We start from the raw sequence: 26,156 nt of genomic DNA, 5'->3' as shown, positions 1-26,156 counted from the left end.
GTTGGAAGCCACCCAGAGTGGCTGGGGCATAATAATAATAATAATAATAATAATAATAATAATAGTAGTAGTAGTAGTAAAATAATAATAATAATAATAATAATAATAATAATAATAATAATTTATTTATCCCCCCCCCCGTCCATCTGGTGGCTGGGTTTCCCCAGCCACTCTGGGCGGCTTCCAACAGAATATTAAAATACAGTAGTCCATCAAACATTAAAAGCTTCCCTAATAATAATAATAATAATAATAATAATACATTCCTATTTCCATTGGAGAAATGTTGGAGGGTATGGACAGGTTCTCTAGGAACTGCCATTTTTTTATTTGCACCTGATTAGCACTTTCTTTTTCACAACACAGATGGAGGAGTTTTTTTGTGACTTGGGAAGGACCATAGCTCAGTGATATAACACCTGCTTTGCAAGCAGAAGGTGCCAGGTTCAGTCCCTGGTACCTCCAGGAAGGGATGGGAGAGACCCCCTAACTGAAACACAGATCAAAGGTGGTACTTCATGCAGCACAAATTTAAACTATGGGAACTTGTTCCTACCAGAGACAGCAATGGCCACCAACTTAGATGGCTTTAAAAGAGGATTGGAAAGGTTCATGGAGAACAAAGCTGGGTAAAGGATAAAGAGATACATTTCATCAAACAAACTGAGGGAAAACTCCATCAGAACTGCACAGCCAATGGAAGCGTGTGTTACCTCAGAGTGCAGCATGCCACCCTGACTGATTGCTAGGCAACAACTCCACCCAGGCCACCATTGGCTAGCTGACTTTAACACTAAGAGATATCACCCTCCAGTTGCACTTCCAACAATAAGAGCAACCTTATTCTACCAGAGGCTACAGATGGGGACCAAAGGGAGCTTCTGCAAGAATAAATCCCTATTACAATTCAGTGCAGTTGTATCATTTCCTTAATGCAATCCCTGACCTTTCATATCCATTACAACACTGCAAGGGAACCAGCAACTAGCAGAAGCATGTGGAAAACATTATGGCACTACGTGTGCCCGTGAGCAAGAGTAGGCACACCCCCCCCCCCACAGAGCATTTGATTTGCCAGTCATTGCTACAACATCCACATGCATTTTCCATCACTGCTGCAAAAACTCCACATGCATTTCCCAGCACAGCATAACGTTTTCCACAAGTGTCACCCCAAATAATATCTGTGTTGTAAAAGAAGACATTACAATGAAGTAGGCTCTGGTGGCTCTATAGCTTTTGCTGCCCTGGGCAAGTTGGGGCAACAGGATAAAGTTAGATGACACTCAAAGCAGTTGAACTCAAATGCTTGGGAGCTGGGGGGGGGGGGGACTCAAGGTTTTTTTTGACACTTCCTTTTGAACTCTCAAAGAGCTCCTTTCCTTTTCATCCCCCCAAGCCTCCTTGTGTCCTCTGCTTCTGTCAGTGTGACAGCCACCTTGTTCCTCAAAACAATAGAAGTGCAGTACTTTGGTGGCAAGGGATATGGGAGTAGGACAGGATTAAAAATGGACTTGCACAAAGTGCAAAAAGTATACATTTCTTATACATGTCAGGAAGTGGCCAGAAGGCTTCTCCTGAACAGTGAAAGGTGCTCTCATTGTATATATTTTTCCCTCCGGGTTATGGGACTTGCAGTCGATTCCCCTAAGCCAGTGAGAGATGACTCATGAAATGACCCCTGATCTCAAGACCGAGGCAGGTTGGCATTGGCAGAGAGGTTATCTCGGCTACCTCGATCCCAAGTCACTCAGGGCTATACATCAACATGAGCACCTTAAACTGGACCTGCGAATGCACTGGTAGCCATTGCAGATTCCCACCCCCAAACAGATCATATGACTATGTGCTACAGTACCAGTTTGGTGGGACGGGGGTGGCGCTGTGGGTTAAACCACAGAGCCTAGGACTTGCCGATCAGAAAGTCGACGGTTTGAATCCCCACGACGGGTGAGCTCCCGTTGCTCGGTCCCTGCTCCTGCCAACCTTGCAGTTTGAAAGCACATCAAAGTGCAAGTAGATAAATAGGTACCGCTCCGGCGGGAAGGTAAATGGCATTTCTGTGTGCTGCTCTGGTTCTCCAGAAGTGGCTTCATCATGCTGGCCACATGACCCGGAAGCTGTGCGCCGGCTCCCTCGGCCAATAAAGCAAGATGAACGCTGCAACCCCAGAGTCGGCCACGACTGGACCTAATGGTCAGGGGTTCCTTTACCTTTACCTACCAGTTTGGCAGCAGCAATCTGCACTAGCTGCAGTTTCTACACTTCAAGGGCAGCTCTATGTAGAGTGCATTATAGTAGCTGAGTCAGAAGCATGCAAAATTATGGCCAGGCTAGCCTGGTCCAACCCAGAGCTGGAAAAAGTTGCTCCTAGCTACCGAAGTGGCCCAGGCTTTAATGACAAAGATGACTCAAAGAGCAATTCTGGGTGGAGTGCAACAGATTCAAATTATCTGATGCAAACAAGCCCTTTCTGAGGGCACTTTTCAAGTGAGAAAGGGACCACTGGGTCTTCCTTACATAGAATCATAGAATCATAGAGTTGGAAGAGACCACAAGGGCCATCGAGTCCAACCCCCTGCCAAGCAGGAAACACCATCAGAGCACTCCTGACATATGGTTGTCAAGCCTCTGCTTAAAGACCTCCAAAGAAGGAGACTCCACCACACTCCTTGGCAGCAAATTCCACTGTCGAACAGCTCTTACTGTCAGGAAGTTCTTCCTAATGTTTAGGTGGAATCTTCTTGCAGCTTCAGTAAAGAAATCACAGGTTTCCTTTTATTTGTTTGTGTCCAACAGTGCATGTGGCTTTCATGCATTAATACCAAACGTGGGATATCAGGTCAGGCCTGGACTGGAATTGCTCATGAATCGAAGTCAAAGCAAACTGCACTTTCCTCTCACGCTCTACCTCTTACTTTCGATTTTTGCTTCTGTTCCCCCCATCCTTGCAGGGGAAATCTCTAAGCCCAGATTGCTTGTGGAAAGCACTTAGGGGAAGAGTAACAGCTTGTTCGGAAAACTTCACAACAGATCCTCTGGGAAGGGAACCTGTGCAATGTTAAAGGAAGGCAAGGTTGTTTGTACCGGGTTAGTCTGCAGCCGAGACAAGCAAGATCGATATAGCTTTGAAACTGATGTAGGTTGCAATGGGACACCGGATCTCCACTGGTGGGTTGGGAATGATGTATCTAACAACACAACAGCTGCAGAGGCACAAAATAAATAATAAGAAGAAAAGGCAGTGTACATTAGTTCTGTGGATCGAAGATTCCCTAGGAAGGGATGCTTCTTCGTTTGCTTCAAAGGCCACAGTAGGACAGACCTTTGGGTTTTTTAATGCCCGCAGAATGAAAAGGAATGAGGAATGAGACCACCAGAAGAAATTCATATTCAGCTTCCGATTTTGGCAATAGGGAAGGAGGATGGAAGTTCTCTCTTTCGCTCTCAAGCAGAACCAAACTACTTAGCATAAATTAGTTCTCAAGAGAGGTCCTTGGGTATTTAATCCAGTCAAGTTCTGGACACAAATGAAGCCAAATGAAGCATCTCTAAGTCCCATGGATCTAAAAAGGACTTGAATAGCCACATGTAAAAAAATTAAAAACAAATCCTCGTGAAAATTTGCCAGTTTAGTGCAAATTTCTCCTAATAAACACATTTGTGCATTTCGACTAACATACACATTTTTTCAAGCAATTGCCAATAATGAAATGCATTTTGTATGGTGTGTTTTTTTAAAAAAATTAAAAAATTGTAAATTTTATGCACACTTCCTTACAATATACACATTTTTTCGTGCATATTATTTTGTTGGAGAACTGCATCGTAAAACTCAGAAAACTGAATTCTAAGGGACCACTTTGTTTCAATTCATGCATTGGTTTTGAAATATGTGAATTAAGCAGTTTCTCATTTTAAAGTCAAAGAGAATGGAATTTCTCATTCATCTGATGCAAAGGAGTGGATCTCACCTTGCTTCCTCCCATCATAATGCAAAATGGGTCGAGCCTTGCATCTGATCAAAGCTTTCACTGCTATTGGACAGCCAGTCTTTTGAATGGAATGCAGTCCCTTATTTCTCTTTCCATACTTAAATGGCAAAACTTGCCTTTTCGAAAGGAAGTGGCAAAGTGCCTTGAAATAGACAACAGTTAGCTAGTTCTTTACTTTCTTTTCTTTTAGTATTCTGCCTCTTTTTATAAGAATTTTAAGACTTTGGTAGAAGGTTTATTTTATGTCTCTTATTTTGTCTTCTTTTACTCTAGGCGGGCGTTAGCTTTTATCTGCCTCCTATATCCCTTTTCATTCCCCTGGAAAACAAACAAACAAAGAACAGCAATTGCCTGGGTCTGACCTTTGTGCACATTCCAAGGTGTTCCAGATGGGGTGTGGGGAGGGGTTTGATTGACAGGCCTCAGGAGGCACCCAACTTAAGGCACGAGTCCCTCCTGTATTCCATGCACACTTTACTATGAAAGAGCACATCCATTTTGTGCCCTCCTGTATTTTCTATATTCTGATGCCTACTCACGGTGGCGTCCCTTGTCTGCCAGAGGAATATATTAAAGACATGCTAAGCAACATTATTCATATATATATATATTTAAAAGTGGCACTGTCAGCAAAGTGAAGTATACCATCTTCTATGTTATGAATATAAGATGTGCCTTAATATTCACAGCAGGGCTATCGACCTAATAAAACCTGATTGGGGAGCATAGATGCCCATTGCAGAAGCAAATGTGTTCTCTGAAATTAATCGTGTTATTTATGTGGCGCTTTAAATCGCCCACAGCTTCCAAGCTGAGGGGTGCATTTTAAAGGACCATGCCCTACTTCTCCTTCAAAGCCATTCAGATAGTATACACCCAAACAGCCTCTATTGAAACTCCAGAGGCATGTCACTGGGGGCAGGGGAACAATGCAGGAGTGTGTGCAGAGCAGCAGGGCTGCACATGTAGAACTCTTTTAAAAGACTGAGATGTGAACAAGCAACGGGTCCGAGTAGGAGAATGAAACAAGTTTTCGTTTCCCCTCTTGAACAGGTGCCTGGAGGAACTGTAAGAAGGGACGATCTCAGTTTCTCCAATCTTAAATTCAGTTCTCTACATGTCTGCAGCAATCTGCAGCTATTATTATTATTATTATAAGTTCCTCGTGGAAATTCACCAGCATTTTAGTGTGCATTTTTCCTAGTAAGCACTTTTTTTAATCTGCAGTTTTGACAAACACACACACATTTTTGCAACAAATTTCCCCTTCTGTGATGCATTTATTCTATGTTATTTTCACTAACATATCAATTTCCCCCCAATAGATGCATTTTTTAATTGGCTGGGGAACTGCATCACAAAATTCAGAGAAGTTTGAATTCTGAAAGATGACTGTGTTTCGGTCCTTGTGCTGTTTCGGAAAGCGTGACTTTGATTTCTCCTTAAATGTCAACTGAATCAGAGTTCTCTCCCATCCCTAGTTGCAAGGACTAAATGCACACAGCCCCAGATGCAGGATCAGATAATAATAATAATAATAATAATAATAATAATAATAATAATAATTTATTTATACCCCACCCATCTGGCTGGGTTTCCCCTGTCACTCTGGGGAACTGTGCACGTAGCACATGATTGTAACCTGCAATTCCCCACCCAGCTAGAATATACACTGCAGAAGGGTGCATCGTGTGCATATAGGAAGAGACCTATGATACATATCCATACATTCACCTTCTGGGAGCCCTGTTGTGCACAAATGTTCCTCCTGCCTAGGGCTTCCTCATTTACTTGAGATGAGAGCCCACCACCACATGCATGAACTCAGGTGAATTGCTCACTCCACCACCACTCCACTGTGACCAAAAGCCAGGACAAATTTGGAGGGAGGTCTTTGTCTCATTGGATGAGCATGTACAGTGTTGCCTCGCAAGATGAAAAGAATCCGTTCTGCGAGTCTCTTCGTCTTGCGGTTTTTTTCGTCTTGCGCAGCAAGCCCATTAGCGGCTTAGCGGATTAGCGCTATTAGCGGCTTAGCGTGCTTAGCGGATTAGCTGATAAGCGGCTTAGCGGATCAGCTGTTAAGCAGCTTAGCGGATCAGCTGTTAAGCGGCTTAGCGGCTTAGTGGATCAGCTGATAAGCGGCTTAGCGGCTTGGGAAAAAGGGGGGGAGGGGAAAAACCCCGCAGGAACTCGCAAGACATTTTCGTCTTGCGAAGCAAGCCCATAGGAAATTCGTTTTGTGAAGCACCTCCAAAACGGAAAACCCTTTCGTCTAGCTGGTTTTCCGTCTTGCGAGGCATTCGTCTTGCGGGGCACCACTATTCTGTTAAATGCAAAAGATCTCATCTCATGTTCAACCTCCAGAATCTCCAGGTTCGGCCAGGAAAGACACCCTGTCTACAGCCCTGGAGAGGCACTGCCATTTATTGCATGCAATGCGGAATTAGGTTCACCAATGGACTGCCTCAGTATAAGACAACTTCCTACATTCAGCCTGGCTTAAGCAAAATCTGTGCCAGATTGTGGCATGGGCTATCAATTTGCTTCTGGATGGTGGTGTTCATTTCTAAAGCCAAGTATATCCTCTCTCCTCCCCCCCTCCCCCCAAAAAAAGAAAACCCCTCCTATTTTGGAATAAATAATAATATTGTATATTAAGTACAACTGGTTACATACCCAGAGACTGTAATCTGACATTTGCTACAGTGGTTATGCATCTCTGCAATCTTTAATGAAGCATAACTGTGTCTGATTCCTATATTTTCATTTCATCTCTTTTGCCCTTTCCTCATCTGCACAATATTTTTAGCTTGTAGTAGGCCATAGGAAATGTATTGTCTTATTCCACAGTCATTGTACAGGGCTTATTGAAAGCCAGTCACCTTTCTAGCTAGTTAGCTAGTTATCATCTAACTAACTAATTAACTATCATCTATCTTTCAATCTAGAAGATGGTTTGTAAATTGGCAAGTCGCACTAAATTTCACTGTGACTTTTTAATTCCTGACTCAGGTACCTTCCCTCTGAATCGTTACTGTATTTCCAGTGTGGTCCTCTCTGCTGAACAAGGTTTTCTTGTTGTATAAGAATAATTTATTATCATAATTACTCATTTCTGGATCTAAGCGGCATATGATTTTAAAGGCCAGAGTGGAAGGCTGATATCCTTGTTTCTGTTTTTACTGACTTCTCTTTTGATTTCATCATGAAAATTGGTGGTAACTGCCGTAATATTAATGCACTGAATATTTTGTGTGTGTTTGGTTCTATTAGATTAAACAGTTTAACACTCTGAATGAAATATCTTAATAACGTGCCCACTTCCCTAGCAGTGGATTGTTAGCAAAACCATGTTGCGCTCAGTTCTGTTTTGGTGCATAACATGAAGAATACAGGAAGTCAACTAAGTTGGGTCTGAAGCACATGAAGAATCTATTCTGCTCTGACTAACATTGGAGATAACTTGGGCCCAAATATTCCTGTGACAATCTTGACCTATGGCCAATAAATACATGGGGTGTGAGCATCTGAGCCAGTTTTATAGCACATCTTTTGGAAGGACTCTTGCTGAAACATATCAAGACGTGGTGGAGCAAGCAAACAATTAAAAACTGTTATGGACTGAAGTTCTCACCCTGGGCCAGCAGGAGGATACTGTAGTTAGCTAGTTTTCACTCAGGTCCACATATGCAAATAGGGGATTGAAAGTGACGTTCAGTGATTGGATAGTTACAGAAAATAGTCGCAGTTGCGTTGTACTGGAGCTCTGTATAAGCAGGCTGGCTGAACCCTTCAGTTTAGTTCTGTTCTGGCCTGTGAATAAACAAGAGCTGTTGAAGAATCGCTGTGTCGTCTGATATGTTCACCCACAACTTAACAAAAACTGAAAATCAACATGGCTGCTTTCGGTCTCCCCCACCCCCATATACAGAATGCTATATGTACTGCATACCTATTGCACTTTTCAAAATGCCTTACATTTATTTGTCGTTTATTTATTTACTTATGCCATTCACTTCATTTATGAATGCCTTCCCACGAAACATCCTGAAGCAACTGAGCAATAAAAATGTGTGTAAAAAGAACTGTAAATGACAATTACGCAGGGCTACATATTGTGTCTTGCACCAAGATATAATGCTGTCTCCGCATCCTCTGAGAGAATAATAGTGGACGCCATTATTCCTCACTGCCCTGAGGAACTCTCTCTCTCACGCTGTACAGAGAGAAGGCAGAGAAAGAGCTTTATGAAGAAAGAAAATAATAAAACGTAAATGCTCCTTGACCCCACTAGGGGTTCTTCTCAGTTGCTTATTTTTCCAATCCTAAATTCAGTTCCTCACATTTTGCAGCATTTTGGGGGGGTAATCCTCATGAAAATTAACCAGCGTTGTAGCGCATATCTGTCTGAGTGAGAACATTTTAATATTAAGTTTCACTAATGTACACATTTTGGAAAGAAGTGTCTTAAAGGCAATGCATTTTTATGTTATTTTCTCTAACATCTTAAGTTCCATGCACACTGTCTGCTAATTTATGCAAACATTGGTTGGAGAGCTGAATTTGCAAAACTGAGATAAATGTGGGTTTTTAAGGACAGCTCTGCTTTCGTTCGCACATTGTTTCAAAAAGATAGATTCGGTTTTAAATGCAAACCAAACCGAATTTCTCCTGCATCCTGAGCCCTTTCAAATGCTTTGGTATAGATCCGCTCACCCCCAAACAGCTGAAATTCTCCACAACAGGGTGGCAAAAGGGAGAGGGCCATTCAGTCTCAACCCCAGCTTAATAAATAAAATAAAACCAATAACTTTACAAAGGATATTAAATCACTCAGATACTATGAGCCAAAAGGCCAGGCTTCTATTTGTCACTCTGGACATAAAATTATTAGAGTCAGTCAAGATTCTCTGCCAGATTGCTAAGGGCAGAATCAGTCCTGGACTTCGTTTCTCTCTCCTTATAAGAGTTTGTTAATAAGATGCCATTGCTATCGCCCATTATGAAAAGGGCAACGTAGATGGGCCATCTCATTTTTGATTAAAGAGTGGAATGGAAATTTTGTCCACTCCTCATCATAATTAAAGGTTGTTTCTCCATTTTCTGTAATTAAACCCAGTTATGAATAGAAGTAGCTTTTTCTCTTTTTGACAAAGATATTCTTAATCAAAGGTTTGCGGGTGTGTGTTTTTTTTAAAGTTCTTTCTAAAGCATCCTGTAGACTGTTGCCCTATGAAGAAGCGGAGGGATTTGATCCAAGTGCTCTCTTGCTTTGATTGCTAAGCTTGAAGGTTAAAGATCGACATTTGCAATTTTCATAGCTGCAACTCTTAAGCAAGGTTTTCGAATAGCACCAGGAAGAACCTTTAAACTACAGAATGCTACAGAGCAGAGGGAGGAGACACAATTTTGTGATCACTGTCCAATTCATGCATATATTAGACTCGCATGAACAAAGGCAGCGAAGTCCTCTTGGGTGTGTGTGTTTTAAATGTTATTAAACAAGAATGACAGCCCTGTTATCTATTTGTTATCTCTCTCTCTCTCTCTGTGTGTGTGTGTGTGTGTGTGTGTGTGTGGTCGTGGTCTAAATCACTGAGCCTGGTCAGCGGTTCAAATCCTCATGATGGAATGAGCTCCTATTGCTCAGTCCCAGCTCCTGCCAACCTAGCAGTTCAAAAACACCCCCAAAACTGCAAGTAGATAAATAGGTACCACTCCAGTGGGAATGTAAATGGCATTTCTGTGCACTCTGGTTTCCATCATGGTGTCCCGTTGTGCCAGAAGTGGTTTAGTCATGCTGGCCACATGACCCGGAAAGCTGTCTGTGGACAGACACCGGCTCCCTCTGCCGGAAAGCGAGATGAGCACTGCAACCCCATAGTCGCCTTTGACTGGACTTAACTGTCCAGGGGTCCTTTACCTTTTGTTTTTACATATGTATGTAGTCAGTTCTCAACATTCCATAATAGTTAGTCTGTCAGAGAACCCAGTATTGTCCCAACGTTACTCGGAAAGTGCTGTCATTTGCTCCTACGTGAAAAAGCGTTGTGTTTGAGGATACTGTCATTGTTTATTGATGTACATTGATGATTATGTTTTTATATGTGTTGGCAGCCACCTGCAGTCGCTGGGGCAACCCAGCCAAATATGTGGGGCATTATTATTATTATTATTATTATTATTATTATTATTATTATTATTATCAATGTTCCTTAATGCCAAAAGAGGCTACACAGCAGTTTAAAAAGTACAGAGACCAGTTACGCCAACCTTAAATCATAAGCATTCACAATTAAAATGGAAAATAAAATAATCCCATTAAAATATTTAAATGTAAGTATCTGCATTAAAACAACCTTATTAAAATAGCACAGTAATTAAGACAGGGGGCCAGTACACTTGACGCTTCTTGTGTATTTAATCACTGTGAAAAAAGTTCACCTCTGCATTGCTACAAGCGGACGCCACAGGCATAGCAAGACCAACTAGGTTTCATTTGCTGATCTTAATACCTTTACCGGCATGGAAAAGGAGAAAGCTTGTATAATATATTTTACAGTGGTTAACCAATAGGCCTCGATGAAAAAAGCATGCACAGTGCACAAATGGCGGTATATAACCATGTACAAATGGCTTCTCAAAATTCTCCACCCTACCTATGGGAAGACACGTTGAATCTGAAATTTTCTCAGAAAAAAATATATATCTTAGTTTGTGAATAAGGAAAGAATGATCAGAAAGTGCATATAGTGCTACGCAGCTCGAATCACTGCAATATTAGAGAAATATAAGTAAGATTTTAAAATATTTATTTATTCTTTCTATCCCACCCTGTTTCCTGAGTATATACAAATACGGATGTTAACTTGAGGTTGGGCAACAGTTAGGTGGGTAGATTACCTATTGCTGGAGTCTCCCCCTCCACCCAACGATGTGCTTCCCGATATTGTTGAACTGCAACCCACAACAACCCCAGCCAGCTTGGACAATGCTCAGAGGTTGTAATCCACAATATCTGGAAGCTATCATGTTGGTTACTCCTGGACTAGGAAGATATTCCTGCCCGGCTCTTCATGCGTAACATACATGCTCCCTGTGGGCCTAAGGAGTTTGGATATGGGGGTCTCAAAACACACCGCGAAACAGATTGCGGGAGATGCTTATGTTCCTTTTTTGCATTGAAAGCAGCCTATCTTCTTCAGAAGTGCCTGCATAATGCATACCATCGTTTATCATGCATAACATTATTATAATAAACACTGAAGGATTTGTAGTGGGAATGATGAGTCACTTGTAAATGGTTGCCAAGTGGATAAAGAACACAATGTATTTACATAGCGCTTAACTCCTGTTACATTCGAAAGCTGTCGTCAGATAATAACGGCGCAACAAGCGTAAGCCGAAATTTAGCATGCTCTAAATCCTTTCTCTCTCCCCTCTTTTTGCAACTTGCAGGTTTCTTGAGCACAGGGGATCAAGCAGCTAAAGGAAACTATGGCCTCCTTGACCTCATTCAGGCCTTGAGGTGGACTAGCGAAAACATTGGGTTCTTTGGGGGCGACCCACTGAGAATCACTGTTTTTGGATCTGGCGCCGGCGGCTCATGTGTCAACCTCTTGACTTTATCCCATTATTCTGAAGGTAACCGTTGGAGCAATTCAACCAAAGGTATTATTGCAGGTTGCAAATTTTGACGATTTTGGTGTCTTGCATGCCACCACTATGACTTCTGTGTGACGCTCTTGTGTATATATGTGCATATATATAAATATATAAATATATATACACACACATACACACATATATATGTAGCTAGATGTATCAAAAGCAGCTTAATCATTAGATGGTATTAATCTTTCTGTGCTTTTCAGGGAGGGGTGGGGTTCATACCCGACCCAAAGGGGTGTGAACATATGTAAAAATCTCCCTCTAACTGACACAACTTCATACTCCTTGCATTCTCCTAATGTAGAGAGGATGGCTTTCGTCTGGCGCTTTAACTCTTCCACGTTTATTGGGAAATTGAGGGCTTAATTAAAATGACTCGAGTAACGTGAACGGGAGAAAATGAGCCACAGCATGTTGAACGTGTTGGGAGGAAGGGAGTCAAAATGGCTCTGGTGTCATTGTGAACACTTAATAAATAGAACCATCAGCATTGGTGGTGCCACAGTGAAGATAAGGAGGCATTTAACAGTTGGTATTCCTCATTTCAATCATAGCATCAGAAGATTTTGTCCTGAAGGGAAAATGAACTAAGAGACATGAACTAAGAGACATATAGGGCAGAGATGGGTCTCTCTGTCTGGTCCTCTTCTCCATCACGTACCTTATTCCTAGGACATCCTTTTCACCAGCCCAAGTTTATACCCTCCTTGAGTGTTTTGCTTTGCTGGGATGTAATGCCTCTTGCTTCCTGGATGGAGGACACAGAGGAGAGAGAGAGAGAGAGAGAGAGAGAGAGAGAGAGAGAGAGGAGAAAGCAGCCTACACAGGGCATTGGAGTAGATGACCCTTGGTGTCATCTCTACTGCCCAGAGATACAATGTGCATGTGTCTCTTCCCTCACATTTGCCTCCATTCCTGCCTGCTGCTGACAGGCAGACCCTGGACGTGGAAGGTCGCCCAGATGGGAATGTGCTTCTTGGTCTGCAGAAGATTCCCTTGGATATAAGTTCCAAAAAAGGGGGGGCACTGGGGGTCATTGCAGTTGCCCGATACCCCTATAAGTAATAATCAGGTTTCAGGGTCCTTGTTTGTTTTCATTTTCAAATACATTTTCATCTAATATTTCAATTGAGGTTGGGTCTGTTTGATCCAATATTTATGAATTCATTCATTCATTCATTCCAAGACAAAAGCATCCACAAAGCAGCTTGCACTATAGCTAATGTGAATGGGACCTGAAATGCTTTTTTTTTAAAGAGATTGAACAAATTCATGGAAAATGAGGCTAATAGTCACAATGGCTAAATGCGTTGTCTGAGAACAGACACCAGTGCCAGATTTAGGGAGGTGCAGGCCTGCATTGGATGCTGAGCCGGGGGCGGGGTGTAAAACTGAGAAGATCCATAACCAAGAAGATCCATTTTGGGGTGCCGGTTTTTGGGTTCGTACAGGGCACCATATTACAAAAAGAGATTTCCACAGTCTGCCTCTGAATACTAGTTGCTGGGGAACAACTTCAGGAGAGGGCTGTTACCCTCATGTTCAACTTCCTAGCTTCCCAAAATGTATCTGGTTGGTCACTGTGGAAAACGTAACGCAAGACTAGCGATACCTTTTAATTGATCCAATATCCTTACGTTGGGAAGGAGCAGTTACCTCCCTCCGCTTGTGAGGCTTGCAGAAAACACTTCCCTGTTGGGTATTCACTCAGCAGAACGTATATGCCGTGTTTTTTTTAAAAAGGGTAGTCATAGGTACACAGTACCGGCACCACTTTTGTTGTTGTTAAAACATGTGGCACTTAGTGAAACAACTTCATGGTGAGTACCGCCACCTATTTTTCGGGGGGGGGGAGCACTGCCTATATGTACAGTGGTACCTCTGGTTGCGAACGGGATCCGTTCCGGAGCCCCGTTCGCAACCTGAAAGGAACGCAACCCACATCTGCGCGTTTGCGCATGCGCGGGTCGCGATTCGCCACTTCTGTGCATGCGCGTAACCTCATTTTGCACGTCTGCACATGCACAAGTGGCGAAACCCAGAAGGAACCCTTTCCAGTACATCCGGGTCACTGTGGCAACCTGAAAAGACGCAACCCGCATGCACGTGACAACATTTTGCGTGTCTGCGCGAGTGGCAAAACCCAGAAGTAACCCTTTTCGGTACTTCCAGTTTGCTGCGGGATGCAACCTGAAAAGACGTAACCCGCAGCATTTGCAACTTGAGGTATGACTGTATATATTCTTTGGAAAGAGAGTCAGTGACATTCACAGTATAGATGAAGCCAACAGTATTTCACCAGTTGTCAAGGGCCTGTTTAGCTTTTTTTTAATGTGTAGAAATGTCTGGAGGAAAGTTCACTGACACAGCTCTCTGTTTCAAAGCTAATGGCAGAGCGGCTGCAAACTGTTATCTACTGTGAAGAAAATGAGCACTTAGTCCAGAAGTCTTTTGTCTGAATCGGTTATGAATTACACTTGGTGCCACCCAAGGAAAGAGCAGGCTTTTAAAACACCATCTTTTTGCATGTGCAATCTAAAATTGCCCAAGTATCAAGGTCACTCCTGCATGCCTTTTCTCCTGATCTGTGCTCTTTTCAGCACAGCCAGCCAGCAAGGGAAAAAGGCTTTCTCCCCTTCAAGTTTGACACCCCATAGCAGGGGTCACCAGCCCAGTGCTCATGAGAACTCATGCGCCCATCACTACATCCTATGGAGGCGGTGAAAAGTCACAGCAAATGTCTCCTCAAAAATCGACAGTGCATGAGATGGGGAAGTTGAAGCTGCCTGCACCATTTTGTGTTACTGCCTCTTTTTCTGCTCTTTTAGATGTGGCAGCCAGGGGCAGACTTTGGTATTATGGCGCCCTGAGCTAGGCCAAAATTTGGCGCCCCCACCCCAGCCCTCACAGCATGCTGGGCTTTGGGAAGGAGGTGCCGGGGCTCTGGCAGAGTCCTATAGTCCTCCCACCTCCTTCCCAAAGCTGGGCAAGCAATAACTAGGCTTTGGGAAGTAGGTGGGAGAGCCAGTGTGGTGTAGTGGTTAAGAGCGGTGGACTTGTAATCTGGTGAACCGGGTTCGCGTCTCCGCTCCTCCATATGCAGCTGCTGGGTGACCTTTGGCCAGTCACACTTCTTTGAAATCTCTCAGCCCCACTCACCTGACAGAGTGTTTGTTGTGGGGGAGGAAGGGAAAGGAGAATGTTAGCCGCTTTGAGACTCCTTCGGGTAGTGATAAAGCGGGATATCAAATCCAAACCCTCCTCCTCCTCCTCCTCCTTCTTCTTCTTCTCTTGGACCCTGTCAGAGCCCTCATGCCTTCTCCCCATAGCCAGGGAAGTGCTTCTCATGCACCCTCTCTGCTTGGAGCCCAGTGCAGAGGAACTGGCCATACTGCCCTAAAACCACCTCGGTGGCAGCCATTTTATGCTAAGCCACACATGCCCCAGTTCCCAGTCAGTGTTACGGCATTGCTGAAGCTCTCCTCTGAGGTCCAGCCTCCGTAAGCTGGAGAAATGGACCACTGGCTACCATCTCTTCCTCACACCACATTCTGAGAGGCACTCTGTAAGTGTGGGATGTGATTGTCACAAGAAAAGCAGTCATCGGTGGGGGAGCCATTTTTGCAACCCCTTTCATTTTACCTCAGAATAGGGTAGGAGAGATGGTGTGAGCTGCAGTGGAGCTGTCTTCTATTTCCACATGCCCAACAATGTTCAGGGCCCCCAACTTGTTCTTATTTCATCCCAACCCTGCCCCCAGCAAAAACGTTTGAAAGTTCAGCCCAGTTCTAATGAGCTCAATCCGTGGGACAACATTGCCCACCCAGAGATGTGAAGTGATGCAGATGTCCTACCCACTTTTGGTGTGGTGGCTCATTCACTTAGACAGTTGACCATTTGGTCCTGCAGTTATCCAGTATTGATGAAGAAACATGCATAGGCCAACCCCATACTCCAAACAATTGTTTAGCAGCATCAGCAGCACAATGGTTGAAAATCTTTGAAGAAGAATCCAAGGAGTGTTCTTAGAAGAAGTCCTCTGGAGAAGGTTGGGTTCAGCTTTAATCTGAACCATGACATTTTTGTCGAAATTAACTCGACAACATAAGAAGGGTCTACTGAATCAGGCCAGTGACTCATCTAGTCCAGCATCCTGTTTTCACAGCGGCTATTCCATAAATTAGAGTAGAAATATCCATCTGTCCTCCAGTGACTGGGATAAATATGACTCTCACTCAAAGTGAGACTAGATTTATTTTAGCTGTATAGAGCCACAGACCAAGATAGCGTTTTAAAAATGGTGGGTAATAGTGAGGTATGTACACAATAGAAAATATCAATGAACAAACTGTAGCCATGAATAACATACATTCAGCTGGAGTTTGGACATGACCCAGCCAAATTTAAGCACTTTTAAATCAGCATACGCCCTAGGGAATAAGTGCTGCTCCATCTTAATACAATTTACTGTTAAGTAAACATACATTAGATGAGGTTACACAGTCTGTTGATTTTGGTTCTATCCCACTGAATGTAAGGTAACTTCAACATGACCAGATGGATGGATTATGCCCTTTACTTTTGATAGTACCTTCTCTCTGTGCTAAGGCTACAATCCTCAAACCATTTACTCTGGAGCAGTGCTACTGGTTTCCATGGAGTTGCTTCAGAGAGAGAGGCTTTAAGGGTTAAAGTGGAATATCCCTTTCATCCATTTTTTTCATTATCACAGTTCAATAAAAAAAAAAAGATTTTTGTCCTTAAAGTAGCTGAATTGAGCTTTATGGTTTGAGGACTTCGACCACTTTTAACTTAATCCAACCTTTAATGGAGCATTTAACAAGCTCTGGTGTTTATATCAGCAGTTTCTGAGCAGGTGACTTTCCTTACCATCTAATCCATAACCCAGTAAGGCAGAAGTTGCAGGGATTTAAGCCGATTTAGTGCTTTTGCCATCAGTGGAAATAAACACGGCACAGTGGCATTCATTTGCTATTTTCTCCCATTGAGGAGAGAAGGGAGTCATGTGTCAGCTTGAGGGTTATACTGGGCTGAGGATTATCCGTGGAACAGGAAATTACTCTGTACTATCTATGTGAATGAAGCTGTCCTTTCCACTTAAGTGAATGGCAAAGCCTTTTGGGTGTGGCTGAATCTATTTCTGGTCTGTGTTACCGACACCTTTTTTTTACCCATTCTGTTTCACATTTATTTACTTTCTCTCCCCCCCCCTTCAAAATCCTTTCAAAATACATTGCATTCTGTCCATCAAAAAACAGGTGTAAAACCATATTTTTGATATCTTTAAACCTATTTGGGTACCTTTAAACCGCTGAGGAAATTCATGGCAACATTCAGGGGAGCGTGAAATTTATTGGATAGTGAGATTCCAATCTGTGTGTTGGTCCAAAAGGCGCAGAAGGAATCAGAAAGTATCAGATTCCTTAAGCATTCCCGAAACAACAGTAAAGGGCGCAGCGTGGGGCAGATCCCACAAACCCATTCACTGATGGAGCAGAATTCTTAATCCAATTTGAGTATATTCTGCCATAATTTAAAAGAAAATTCCTTGAGTTCAATGTAAATGAAATCCAATGAATCGTTCAGAAGCTGAACTCGGATTCAGAATTCTATTGATTTGTACAGTGCCGGCAATATTAACCACTGTAATGCAATGCAGAGTTTGAAACTGCCCACACTGATTGAAGGTTACAGTCAGTAGTAAGCATATTGGCTCTGTAGAAATATGAGCTGCTTTCAAGCGGTCACTATTTTGTGAGAGGGATTCAACTGCAAACCAGAAAATTAAAGGTTTGAACAATAAAAGCGCTGCGTTTCAAAAAGCAACCACCACCCACTTTTACAAAAATCAAACCTTCTGTGGTAAGGAAAGTGATGGGGGAAAGCACTGGAAACTATGGGACAATGATCTATTTATGGAGAAACATAGAAACTCAGCACAACAAGGACTGATCACATCACCTGGAAGCAATCTTAAGTTGATACCAGTGACATTTTCATGGGTCCTGTTGAAGTGCCACCTTCTTGGGGTGCTGCAAATAAATAATAAACTAAAATGTGTAATTCAGTATTTGACTTTTGCACACTGTGCCCTTTTCCTACCTCCCTCCTCATGCGGAGATAGTAATGAAGTATGTGGGCCTTATTCCATTTGTTTGAATCTAGGAATTCTCGAACCGATTGATCTGTTCCTTGGAAGAAGGGGGCCTATCATGTGCCTATGTTCAAATAAACGTGGCCTCCTCCATTGATTATTTTCTTCCCAGATGGAAGGAGAAGGGTTTCTGTGTGATGCCACGATGAGGATGCTGCCAGTTCACTTCCACAACTCAGTTCTTGTGAAATGTGAAAAAAGTGGTTTATAGGGCATAAAGAATTAAATAACTGCAGCAGAGTCTTTTTTTCCTGAAACTCAGAGATGAGGGACCTGTGGCCCTCCATACATTCCCATAATCTCTTATTGTTAAGGTAGTCATGCTGATTAGAGCATCTCAAGTTCATCCAGACAGCCACAGGTTCCCCATCTCTACTATAACAATTTAGTACAACAATTTTATTCAAAATAAGCCACATTCTTCATGGACGAATTGTGGCACTGAAGGCAGCAATAAATACATGGGCATTAATGCTTTGCATCCGACATTCAACTCATGTTTTATTCAGTGGTCCAGGTGCAGGAATGATCCACCAAATAACTATACTCTTTTCTTAGTAATATTAATATTGATTTATCTACCACTTATACGTATGTCCAAATGGCTTCTAAGTGGTTTAAAACTATAAAATCAATGCATAATTAAAATACACAAAGCAATTGCATCAAAGCAGTAAGAGCATCCATAACTAATATATACAGTAAAACAAGTCAACTTTTGACAGTAAAACACAATTAAAACAATAAAACCAGAAGTTCAGTTCAGGGGAATGCTTGCCTAAACAGTCTTCCAGAGCCAGAGGAATGCCAACACTGTTGGGACCTATCATAGTTCAGCAGGGAGGGCATTCCACAACACTGGGGTCACCAATGGAAAACCCCATCTGTGTGTATCTCAGGATTGGCATGTTATCATTTGTATACAGATCAGGGTGGACAGAAGGCAGATCTGAATCTCCAGGCCATCTTGACTCCTGATTGCTTAACAATAGCAGCAATGAAACAACCCTCCTTCTACCCTAAATTTTACTGCTGAAATTCAGAAAACTTGGGAGAACACAGGGTAGATTTTGTGTGTGGAAGGCCTGTGAGCTCCATTATGTTCTATTACTAGTGCCTGAGCTCAGAATTATTTAATTCTACGTGTATTGTTTATTTGCACCTGGCTCCAATTGGGGGATTTTGTGGTTATCGTAAAATGTAAAGTAGGCACTGCAAGTTTTAAGTCTGCTTGTCTCACTTGTGTTCTCTCATTAGTCTACAACAACAATATATAGTTTTTGTTTGGACACAACTGTATTACATTGTTTAACTGCACATATACCAACCAATGTGTTCCTCCTCCACTTCCTTATCATTCTCATTCTCATCCTCATTTTTTATCATTATTATTATTATTATTATTATTATTATTATTATTATTATTATTATTACCTAATGATTATATTGCAAAAATGAGGTGTTTTCCTAACTTAACTCAAATATTTTAAGCATGAAACCACTTAGCTATTGCTTTCGGGTCTGTTTTCTTATCCTGTCTTCTACCTTCCCATACAGGACTTTTTCAAAGGGCAATAGCTCAAAGTGGAACGGCTCTTTCCAGCTGGGCAGTCAGTTTTCAACCTGCCAAATATGCCAGGATGCTGGCTACAAAGGTTGGCTGCAATGTGTCTGACACTGTAGAATTAGTAGAATGTCTACAGAAGAAGCCTTATAGAGTACTTGTCGATCAAGATATCCAACCAGCCCGATACCACATAGCCTTTGGTCCAGTCATTGATGGGGATGTGATACCAGATGACCCTCAGATATTGATGGAGCAAGGAGAGTTCCTCAACTACGACATAATGTTGGGTGTCAACCAAGGAGAAGGGTTGAAATTTGTCGAAAACATTGTCGACAGCGAAGACGGCATATCCGCAAGTGACTTTGACTTTGCTGTTTCAAACTTTGTCGATAACTTATACGGATACCCTGAAGGCAAAGATATACTGAGAGAAACCATTAAATTTATGTACACTGACTGGGCGGATAGACATAATCCTGAGACAAGAAGGAAAACACTGCTGGCTTTGTTTACCGATCATCAGTGGGTTGCACCAGCGGTTGCTACAGCTGATCTTCATTCAAATTTTGGATCACCCACATATTTTTATGCCTTCTACCATCATTGCCAAACAGACCAGGTACCTGCATGGGCAGACGCTGCTCATGGGGATGAGGTTCCTTATGTATTAGGAATCCCAATGATTGGTCCTACTGAATTGTTTCCTTGTAATTTTTCCAAAAATGATGTCATGCTGAGCGCAGTGGTGATGACATATTGGACAAACTTTGCAAAAACCGGGTAAGTAATCGATGAGCTTATAAGGCAGATCAAGATTTTGGTCAAATCAAGGCCTATCCTTTCTCATGACACCCAGATCACAAAGAAGGGTTTCCACATTGGTAACTGTAGTTTCATGTGTTTTCAGCTCATAAGCTTACAACTGAGAGCAACATATTTAAAATGATCCAGAAAGGGCATAATCAAAGCATTTCATCTGAAATTTCCCTTAAAAGGATTTACCATTTTCTCTCTTAACACTCACAGAAGATTACATTTCTCTACTAGTCTAGTGTATGTCTCTGGAATTGTGGGGAATGATATTTTCCCATGTTCCCATTGTTGTTGTTGTTTAGTCGTTTAGTTGTGTCCGACTCTTCGTGACCCCATGGACCAGAGCACGCCAGGCACTCCTGTCTTCCACTGCCTCCTGCAGTTTGGTCAAACTCATGCTGGTAGCTTTGAGAACACTGTCCAACCATCTCGTCCTCTGTCATCCCCTTCTCCTTGTGCCCTCAATCTTTCCCAACATCAGGGTCTTTTCCAGGGAGTCGTCTCATGAGGTGGCTAAAGTATTGGAGCCTCAGCTTCAGGATCTTCCAATGAGCATGTTCCCATTACGGCTGGGGATATAAGCTGAGTTCCAATATAATTATCAGGCATTGTCAACCACTTTATTGATGCTACCTTGTTAGGCTTTTGATTTGAGATAGTCTGATGACTAAATCTAAATAAATGGATCTGATCAGATCTGCATTGCAGGGGGTTGGAATAGATGACCTTCAGGGTCCCTTCCAACGCTACAATTCTAAGATTCTGTTCTCACTATATGGAAGGATTAAACTGATATCCCAACCAGCTGTAAATGATGCCTAACACTTAAACTCAAAAGACAACCAGGAGGAGAATGGGCTTCAACCATGAGAGAATGAATCACGCCCTTGTTCAATTTTAACATTTTGAACATTTTAACTATTTTAGAAGTAAGGTGCATGGAAACAATAATGTGCGTAATTATTATATTGAAAAAAAACCAGGAAGCTGCCTTATACAGATTAACGCCGTTGGTCCCCACTTCACATTTCACCTCTGCTGCTATGAGCTCACTGGCAAAACGTCTCTCTCCTTGAGCCTCCCCCCACCATGAATAATATGAGGACAATGCTGCCCTATTTTATAGCATTGTTGTAATAATTGCAAAGGGATGATGAATGTAAAGTGTCTTGAACTTTCAAAAATTGCCACATGAATGTTAATCATTTCTTCTAGTTCCAGTGTTCTGGTGGTGAGTGTTCTTGCTTATGTAGCTAAAATGGCAACACCCAAGCATAAGAGAGGAGGTGGAAATAGGCTTGGGAATAAGGGAACAGCCAGAAGACCCTTGGAGCTAGAGCTCAGTGTCTGGGCTGAATGGTAGGGATGGAGACACTCCTGCATGTATAATGTAAGAGGAGTCCAGATAGCTCAGATCAAGAGCTGAACTTCATTCTTTTGACAGTTGCCTACCAGGTGTCACTATGAAGCCCACTTGCAGGACATGAAGTCAATATACTTTCCCCACTATTGGCTTCCAGCAAGTGGTATTCAGTGGTGCAGTGTCTTCTGAAGATAAAAGTTTCATGCAGCCTTTGATGCTAAATGCATGACGGATTTGTGTCATAACAGTGACTGAGCTAAATGAACCAAATACTCCTGCTACATTTGCTGCCCACAAGAATAATAACAGTAAGTCGAACCTGCAACAAAATCTTGCAGTTTGGAGTGCTCCTGCTCACTACTCCAGCCAGCCAACCAAGTCCACTCCAGTACTTCATTCCATATTCCTTCCTACTTGCTTTTACGTCCCCTCCTCTCAACAATCAGTTAGCATTTCATGACCACTGAGCAGCCTCCCTCCTCACTGAGAAATCCTCCCCCCAAACCCACTGAACGTTCACCCTTCAGGTTATTGTGAGAAGTGAGGTTTACAGGGAACCAGACAGAAGGCCTTCTCAGGAGTGGCACTCACCTGTGGAACACCCTCCTATCAGATGTCAAAGAGATAAGTAACTATACAACCTTTAAAAGACATCTGAAGGCAATCCTGTATAGGGAAGTTTTTCATGATTAATGTTTTATTATGCTTTTGTATATGCTGGAAGCCGCCTAGAGTGGCTGGGGCACACCAGTCAGCTGAGTGGGGTACAAATAAATAAATAAAAAAAATATTATATTTTATCTGACCATGTAACAGATGGTATGGCATTACTAAGAGCTGAGCCCTCTCCCCAATGTTTTGCTGATCAAAAGCCAACTTCATAATAAGTTTTTTTAAAAAATAAATAAATAAATGCTGACACTACAGTGGTACCTCAGGTTACAGACACTTCAGGTTACGAACTCCGCTAACCCAGAAATAGTACCTTGGGTTAAGAACTTTGCTTCAGGATGAGAATAGAAACCGTGTGGCGGCAGCACAGCAGCAGCGGGTGGCCCCATTAGCTAAAGTGGTACCTCAGGTTAAGAACAGTTTCAGGTTAAGAACAGACCTCCAGAACGAATTAAGTTCTTAACCCAAGGTACCACTGTATATGAAATATTTGTGGGGCGGGGGGAGAGAACATAAGGAGAGTCCTTCTAGATCTGGTCAAAGGCCTGCCTATGTCCACATCATGTTCTCACAGTCTCTGGCAGGATGCCCATGTGAAGCCTGCAACCAGGACCTCACTGTAATGATGTTCTCCCCACTTGTGATTGGTGTTTTTCCCCCCAAAGCTGGAGCCATTTTCAGCAATATTGAACATGTCCACTTTTTTCCTCCCTAGGGATCCGAACCAGCCTGTCCCACAAGATACTAAGTTCATTCACACAAAACCCAACCGCTTTGAGGAAGTAGCATGGACCAGATACTCTCAGAAAGACCAGCTTTACCTTCACATTGGATTAAAGCCGCGAGTGAAAGAACATTACAGGGCCAACAAGGTGAACCTGTGGTTGGAACTGGTACCTCACCTGCACAATCTTAATGACATTTCACAGTATACCTCTACGACGACTAAAGTGCCATCAACTGATATTACTTTCAGACCAACCCGAAAAAATCTGGTACCCGTAACTTCAGCCTTTCCTACAGCCAAGCAAGATGATCCCAAACAACCGCCAAGCCTAATTTCAGGAGATCAAAGAGACTACTCCACGGAGTTGAGTGTAACTATTGCTGTTGGAGCATCTTTGCTGTTCCTGAACATTTTAGCCTTTGCAGCTCTATATTACAAAAAGGACAAGAGGAGGCACGACGTCCATCGGAGATGCAGCCCGCAGCGTACAACTACCAATGATCTTACACACGCACAAGAAGAGGAAATAATGTCCCTCCAGATGAAGCACACTGACTTGGGTCATGAATGTGAATCCATCCATCCACATGAGGTGGTTCTCAGGACCGCCTGCCCCCCAGACTACACACTAGCTATGAGGCGGTCACCTGATGATATTCCTTTAATGACCCCCAACACCATTACAATGATACCCAACACTATACCTGGGATTCAACCCTTACACACATTTAATACATTTACTGGTGGACAGAATAACACACTGCCCCATCCACACACACACCCGCACCCGCACCCCCATTCACATTCAACAACTAGGGTATAGCCAGACAAGGTGAAACAAACTTTTTTTTTTTTGGTGGATTACAGTGGGTTATAATTACAGAAGACTTCACTTGGCTTTCAACCTACAAGACTCTTACTATTTAAATATGGAGAAATATGATGTGAATATACATATCAAGAACTTTGGGGATTTGGGGTGGGGAAATGAACTGTACATATATACAAATGAACTTTTAACAAAAAGAGAAAAAAAAAAGAAATTATAACTTTTTTGCAATTGCTTGAAGCAGTTGTCCTGAATGATACTTTTTTCATTCACATTCGAGTATTAATTTTTTGAGGATTTCAGTTACGTAATGGAATTAGGCATGTGCAACACAAAAAGTGGGAAAGAAACTATGACTGAAATTAAAAAGTTCTATGAATATGCACAATGGGACACGTTAATGGAATGTCAGATAATTTTCACCAGTTTTTATTTGGAACTGTTTTCTTGTGTAGACCATATTTACATATTTGGATAAGTATACAAAGCACTAGTGCTGTTAAAAGGCCTTAGAAAGGGGCTTATATGCTGAGATCTGCCAGTTTAAAAAAAAAAAAGGAAAAGGGAGAAAAAAGGAAATGAGCTTTTGTAGTCTGGCAGGTTATCACATAAGTGCTGTCAGTATAAACATTGCGGGAATAAAGGAAACCGGATATTTTAGCACGATGTGCATGATAATTTATTATGCTTGGTGGCTGTGCTGCTGATTAAGCCGTAATTAAAAAATTCTTCTTGTCCCATTGGAGTTCTCAACAGAAGCTTCTTTCCTCAATTGGCGCAACCTAAAGGAGGTTTGTTTTCAAGGGGGAAAAAACCATAATCGACAACCCCGAAATTCCCAGTAGCTTCCCAGTAATGGAAGGCATTACAGAAGGTCTTAGAAGTGTTTGATGGTACGGTTGGTGCATAGCAGAGAACAAACCCGGATAGGAATCCCAAAAGAACATGAAAGGCAACTCTGTATGTTTCTAAATGCTCTCTTTTCTTTCCGCCCAATTAATTTATAGCGATAACAATGTGAATAGGGCATCCTTTGATGAAGCACTTAACATGTTGTTGAAGGTTCATTACAACCTCTTGCGTTTATTCCAGTAAAATAAAATTTTAAAATAAATAATCCAAAGATTTATTTGCAAGGAATATTTTGCAATGTGTAAAGATGCCCTCATCCCCTCCCTGCCCAAATCACGACGATTACAGCTCTCAGTAATTCTGTTGACTTTGTTATATTGCACTGAGGAAGTTCATTCCTAGGATTTCCGAGGTATTCCTTTTTTCCTCTGCATTTTCTCTTCAGCATTCCTGTAAGCTCGCTCCAAATCAAAGGAGATCTCTCTGCAGAGTACAAATATTGATACAGAGGCTGTGGGAGGATTGAAGTCACCATCTGGAAAATGTTTTACTTCTGCATCTTACTGAATATTGTCCTGTTTTTGAAAGGAATGGTCTAAAATGAGAGGAAGGTCTTTGTATCCCTTCCCCCCGTTACTTTTGGATTTTAAAGAAATGGTATGTCACGGTCATTTAAAAACAGAACAAAAAAACAAAATGTTTGTATGTGTAATCAGATGTACATTTATATTTAAAAAAGAGAAAAAAATTGAGATGGACTAAAGAGCACATCCTTGAGGAGTACTTTCTCTCTTTTCCTGTATTATATTTCTATTAGAGTAAAGTTACGTGATTTTTTTTTATTTTGCATTTTTTCAAATTACTAGCAATTTTGATAGTTTGTAAGATAACGCGCAGAACTTTCTCTGACAAACTAACTGCAGTAACAGAAATGTTTCTTTTCAGTTACTCTTTTTCAAGATTGAAAGCTTATTACACACACAGCAAATTGTATACTACTTGATGGGGGGAAATAAAATCTTTGTACTTCTGGGCCATTCATGTTGGCCGCTGAGTGAAAAAATAAAGCTAATCTGGATAATGGATATTATAATTATTCCAATGCTAAGAGACCTGATATTTGCTCATTAAAGAGCTCAAATGTTTATTGCTGTTTTGTCATTTTTTTAATGAAGTAATGGTAACTGTCTCAGAATAAAGAGTTATTTCTTGAGATCAGTCTGGCTTTTGAAGACTTTGGTACGCCTTCTACAGCTAAAAATAATATAATAAACAAATAACAACCATCACTTTGGGGTTGCGACTCCACCATTGAATTCCTTATGAAAGTGTAAGTCACAAGCTGTAACCGATTGCATTCTTGCCTGGAAGTAACTAAGCACCACTAAACACACTGGGACTTACTTCTGAGTAAACATATATAAGACTGGGCTGTGCGTTTTCCAACCAACATTTGCAAGGCAGCAAAAAGGTTGGCTGCTGGAAACCA

General features: G+C 42.0%; 1 protein-coding gene across 10 annotated transcripts in view; it reads left to right on the top strand.

The window, feature by feature from the left end:
* The window catches only part of NLGN1 (neuroligin 1), a 628,941-nt gene extending 603,129 nt beyond the window's left edge, over nucleotides 1-25,812 (top strand). For 7 of the 10 annotated variants that reach the window (XM_083442050.1, XM_083442045.1, XM_083442052.1 and 4 more), the window contains 3 exons: nucleotides 11,457-11,669; nucleotides 19,402-20,191; nucleotides 22,975-25,812. In XM_083442050.1, the coding sequence (XP_083298176.1) occupies nucleotides 11,457-11,669; nucleotides 19,402-20,191; nucleotides 22,975-23,809 (1,838 nt within the window). In that variant the 3' untranslated portion in view covers nucleotides 23,810-25,812. The remainder of the gene's footprint in view (nucleotides 1-11,456; nucleotides 11,670-19,401; nucleotides 20,192-22,974) is intronic. The other 3 variants (XM_083442044.1, XM_083442051.1, XM_083442048.1) reach the window with 1 other exon arrangement.
* Nucleotides 25,813-26,156: the final 344 nt, after the last annotated feature.

The sequence above is a fragment of the Podarcis tiliguerta genome (genome assembly GCF_965153285.1).
Source record: "Podarcis tiliguerta genome assembly, chromosome: 5".
Taxonomy (NCBI): domain Eukaryota; kingdom Metazoa; phylum Chordata; class Lepidosauria; order Squamata; family Lacertidae; genus Podarcis; species Podarcis tiliguerta.
This window is presented reverse-complemented; position numbering and strand designations above follow the sequence as displayed.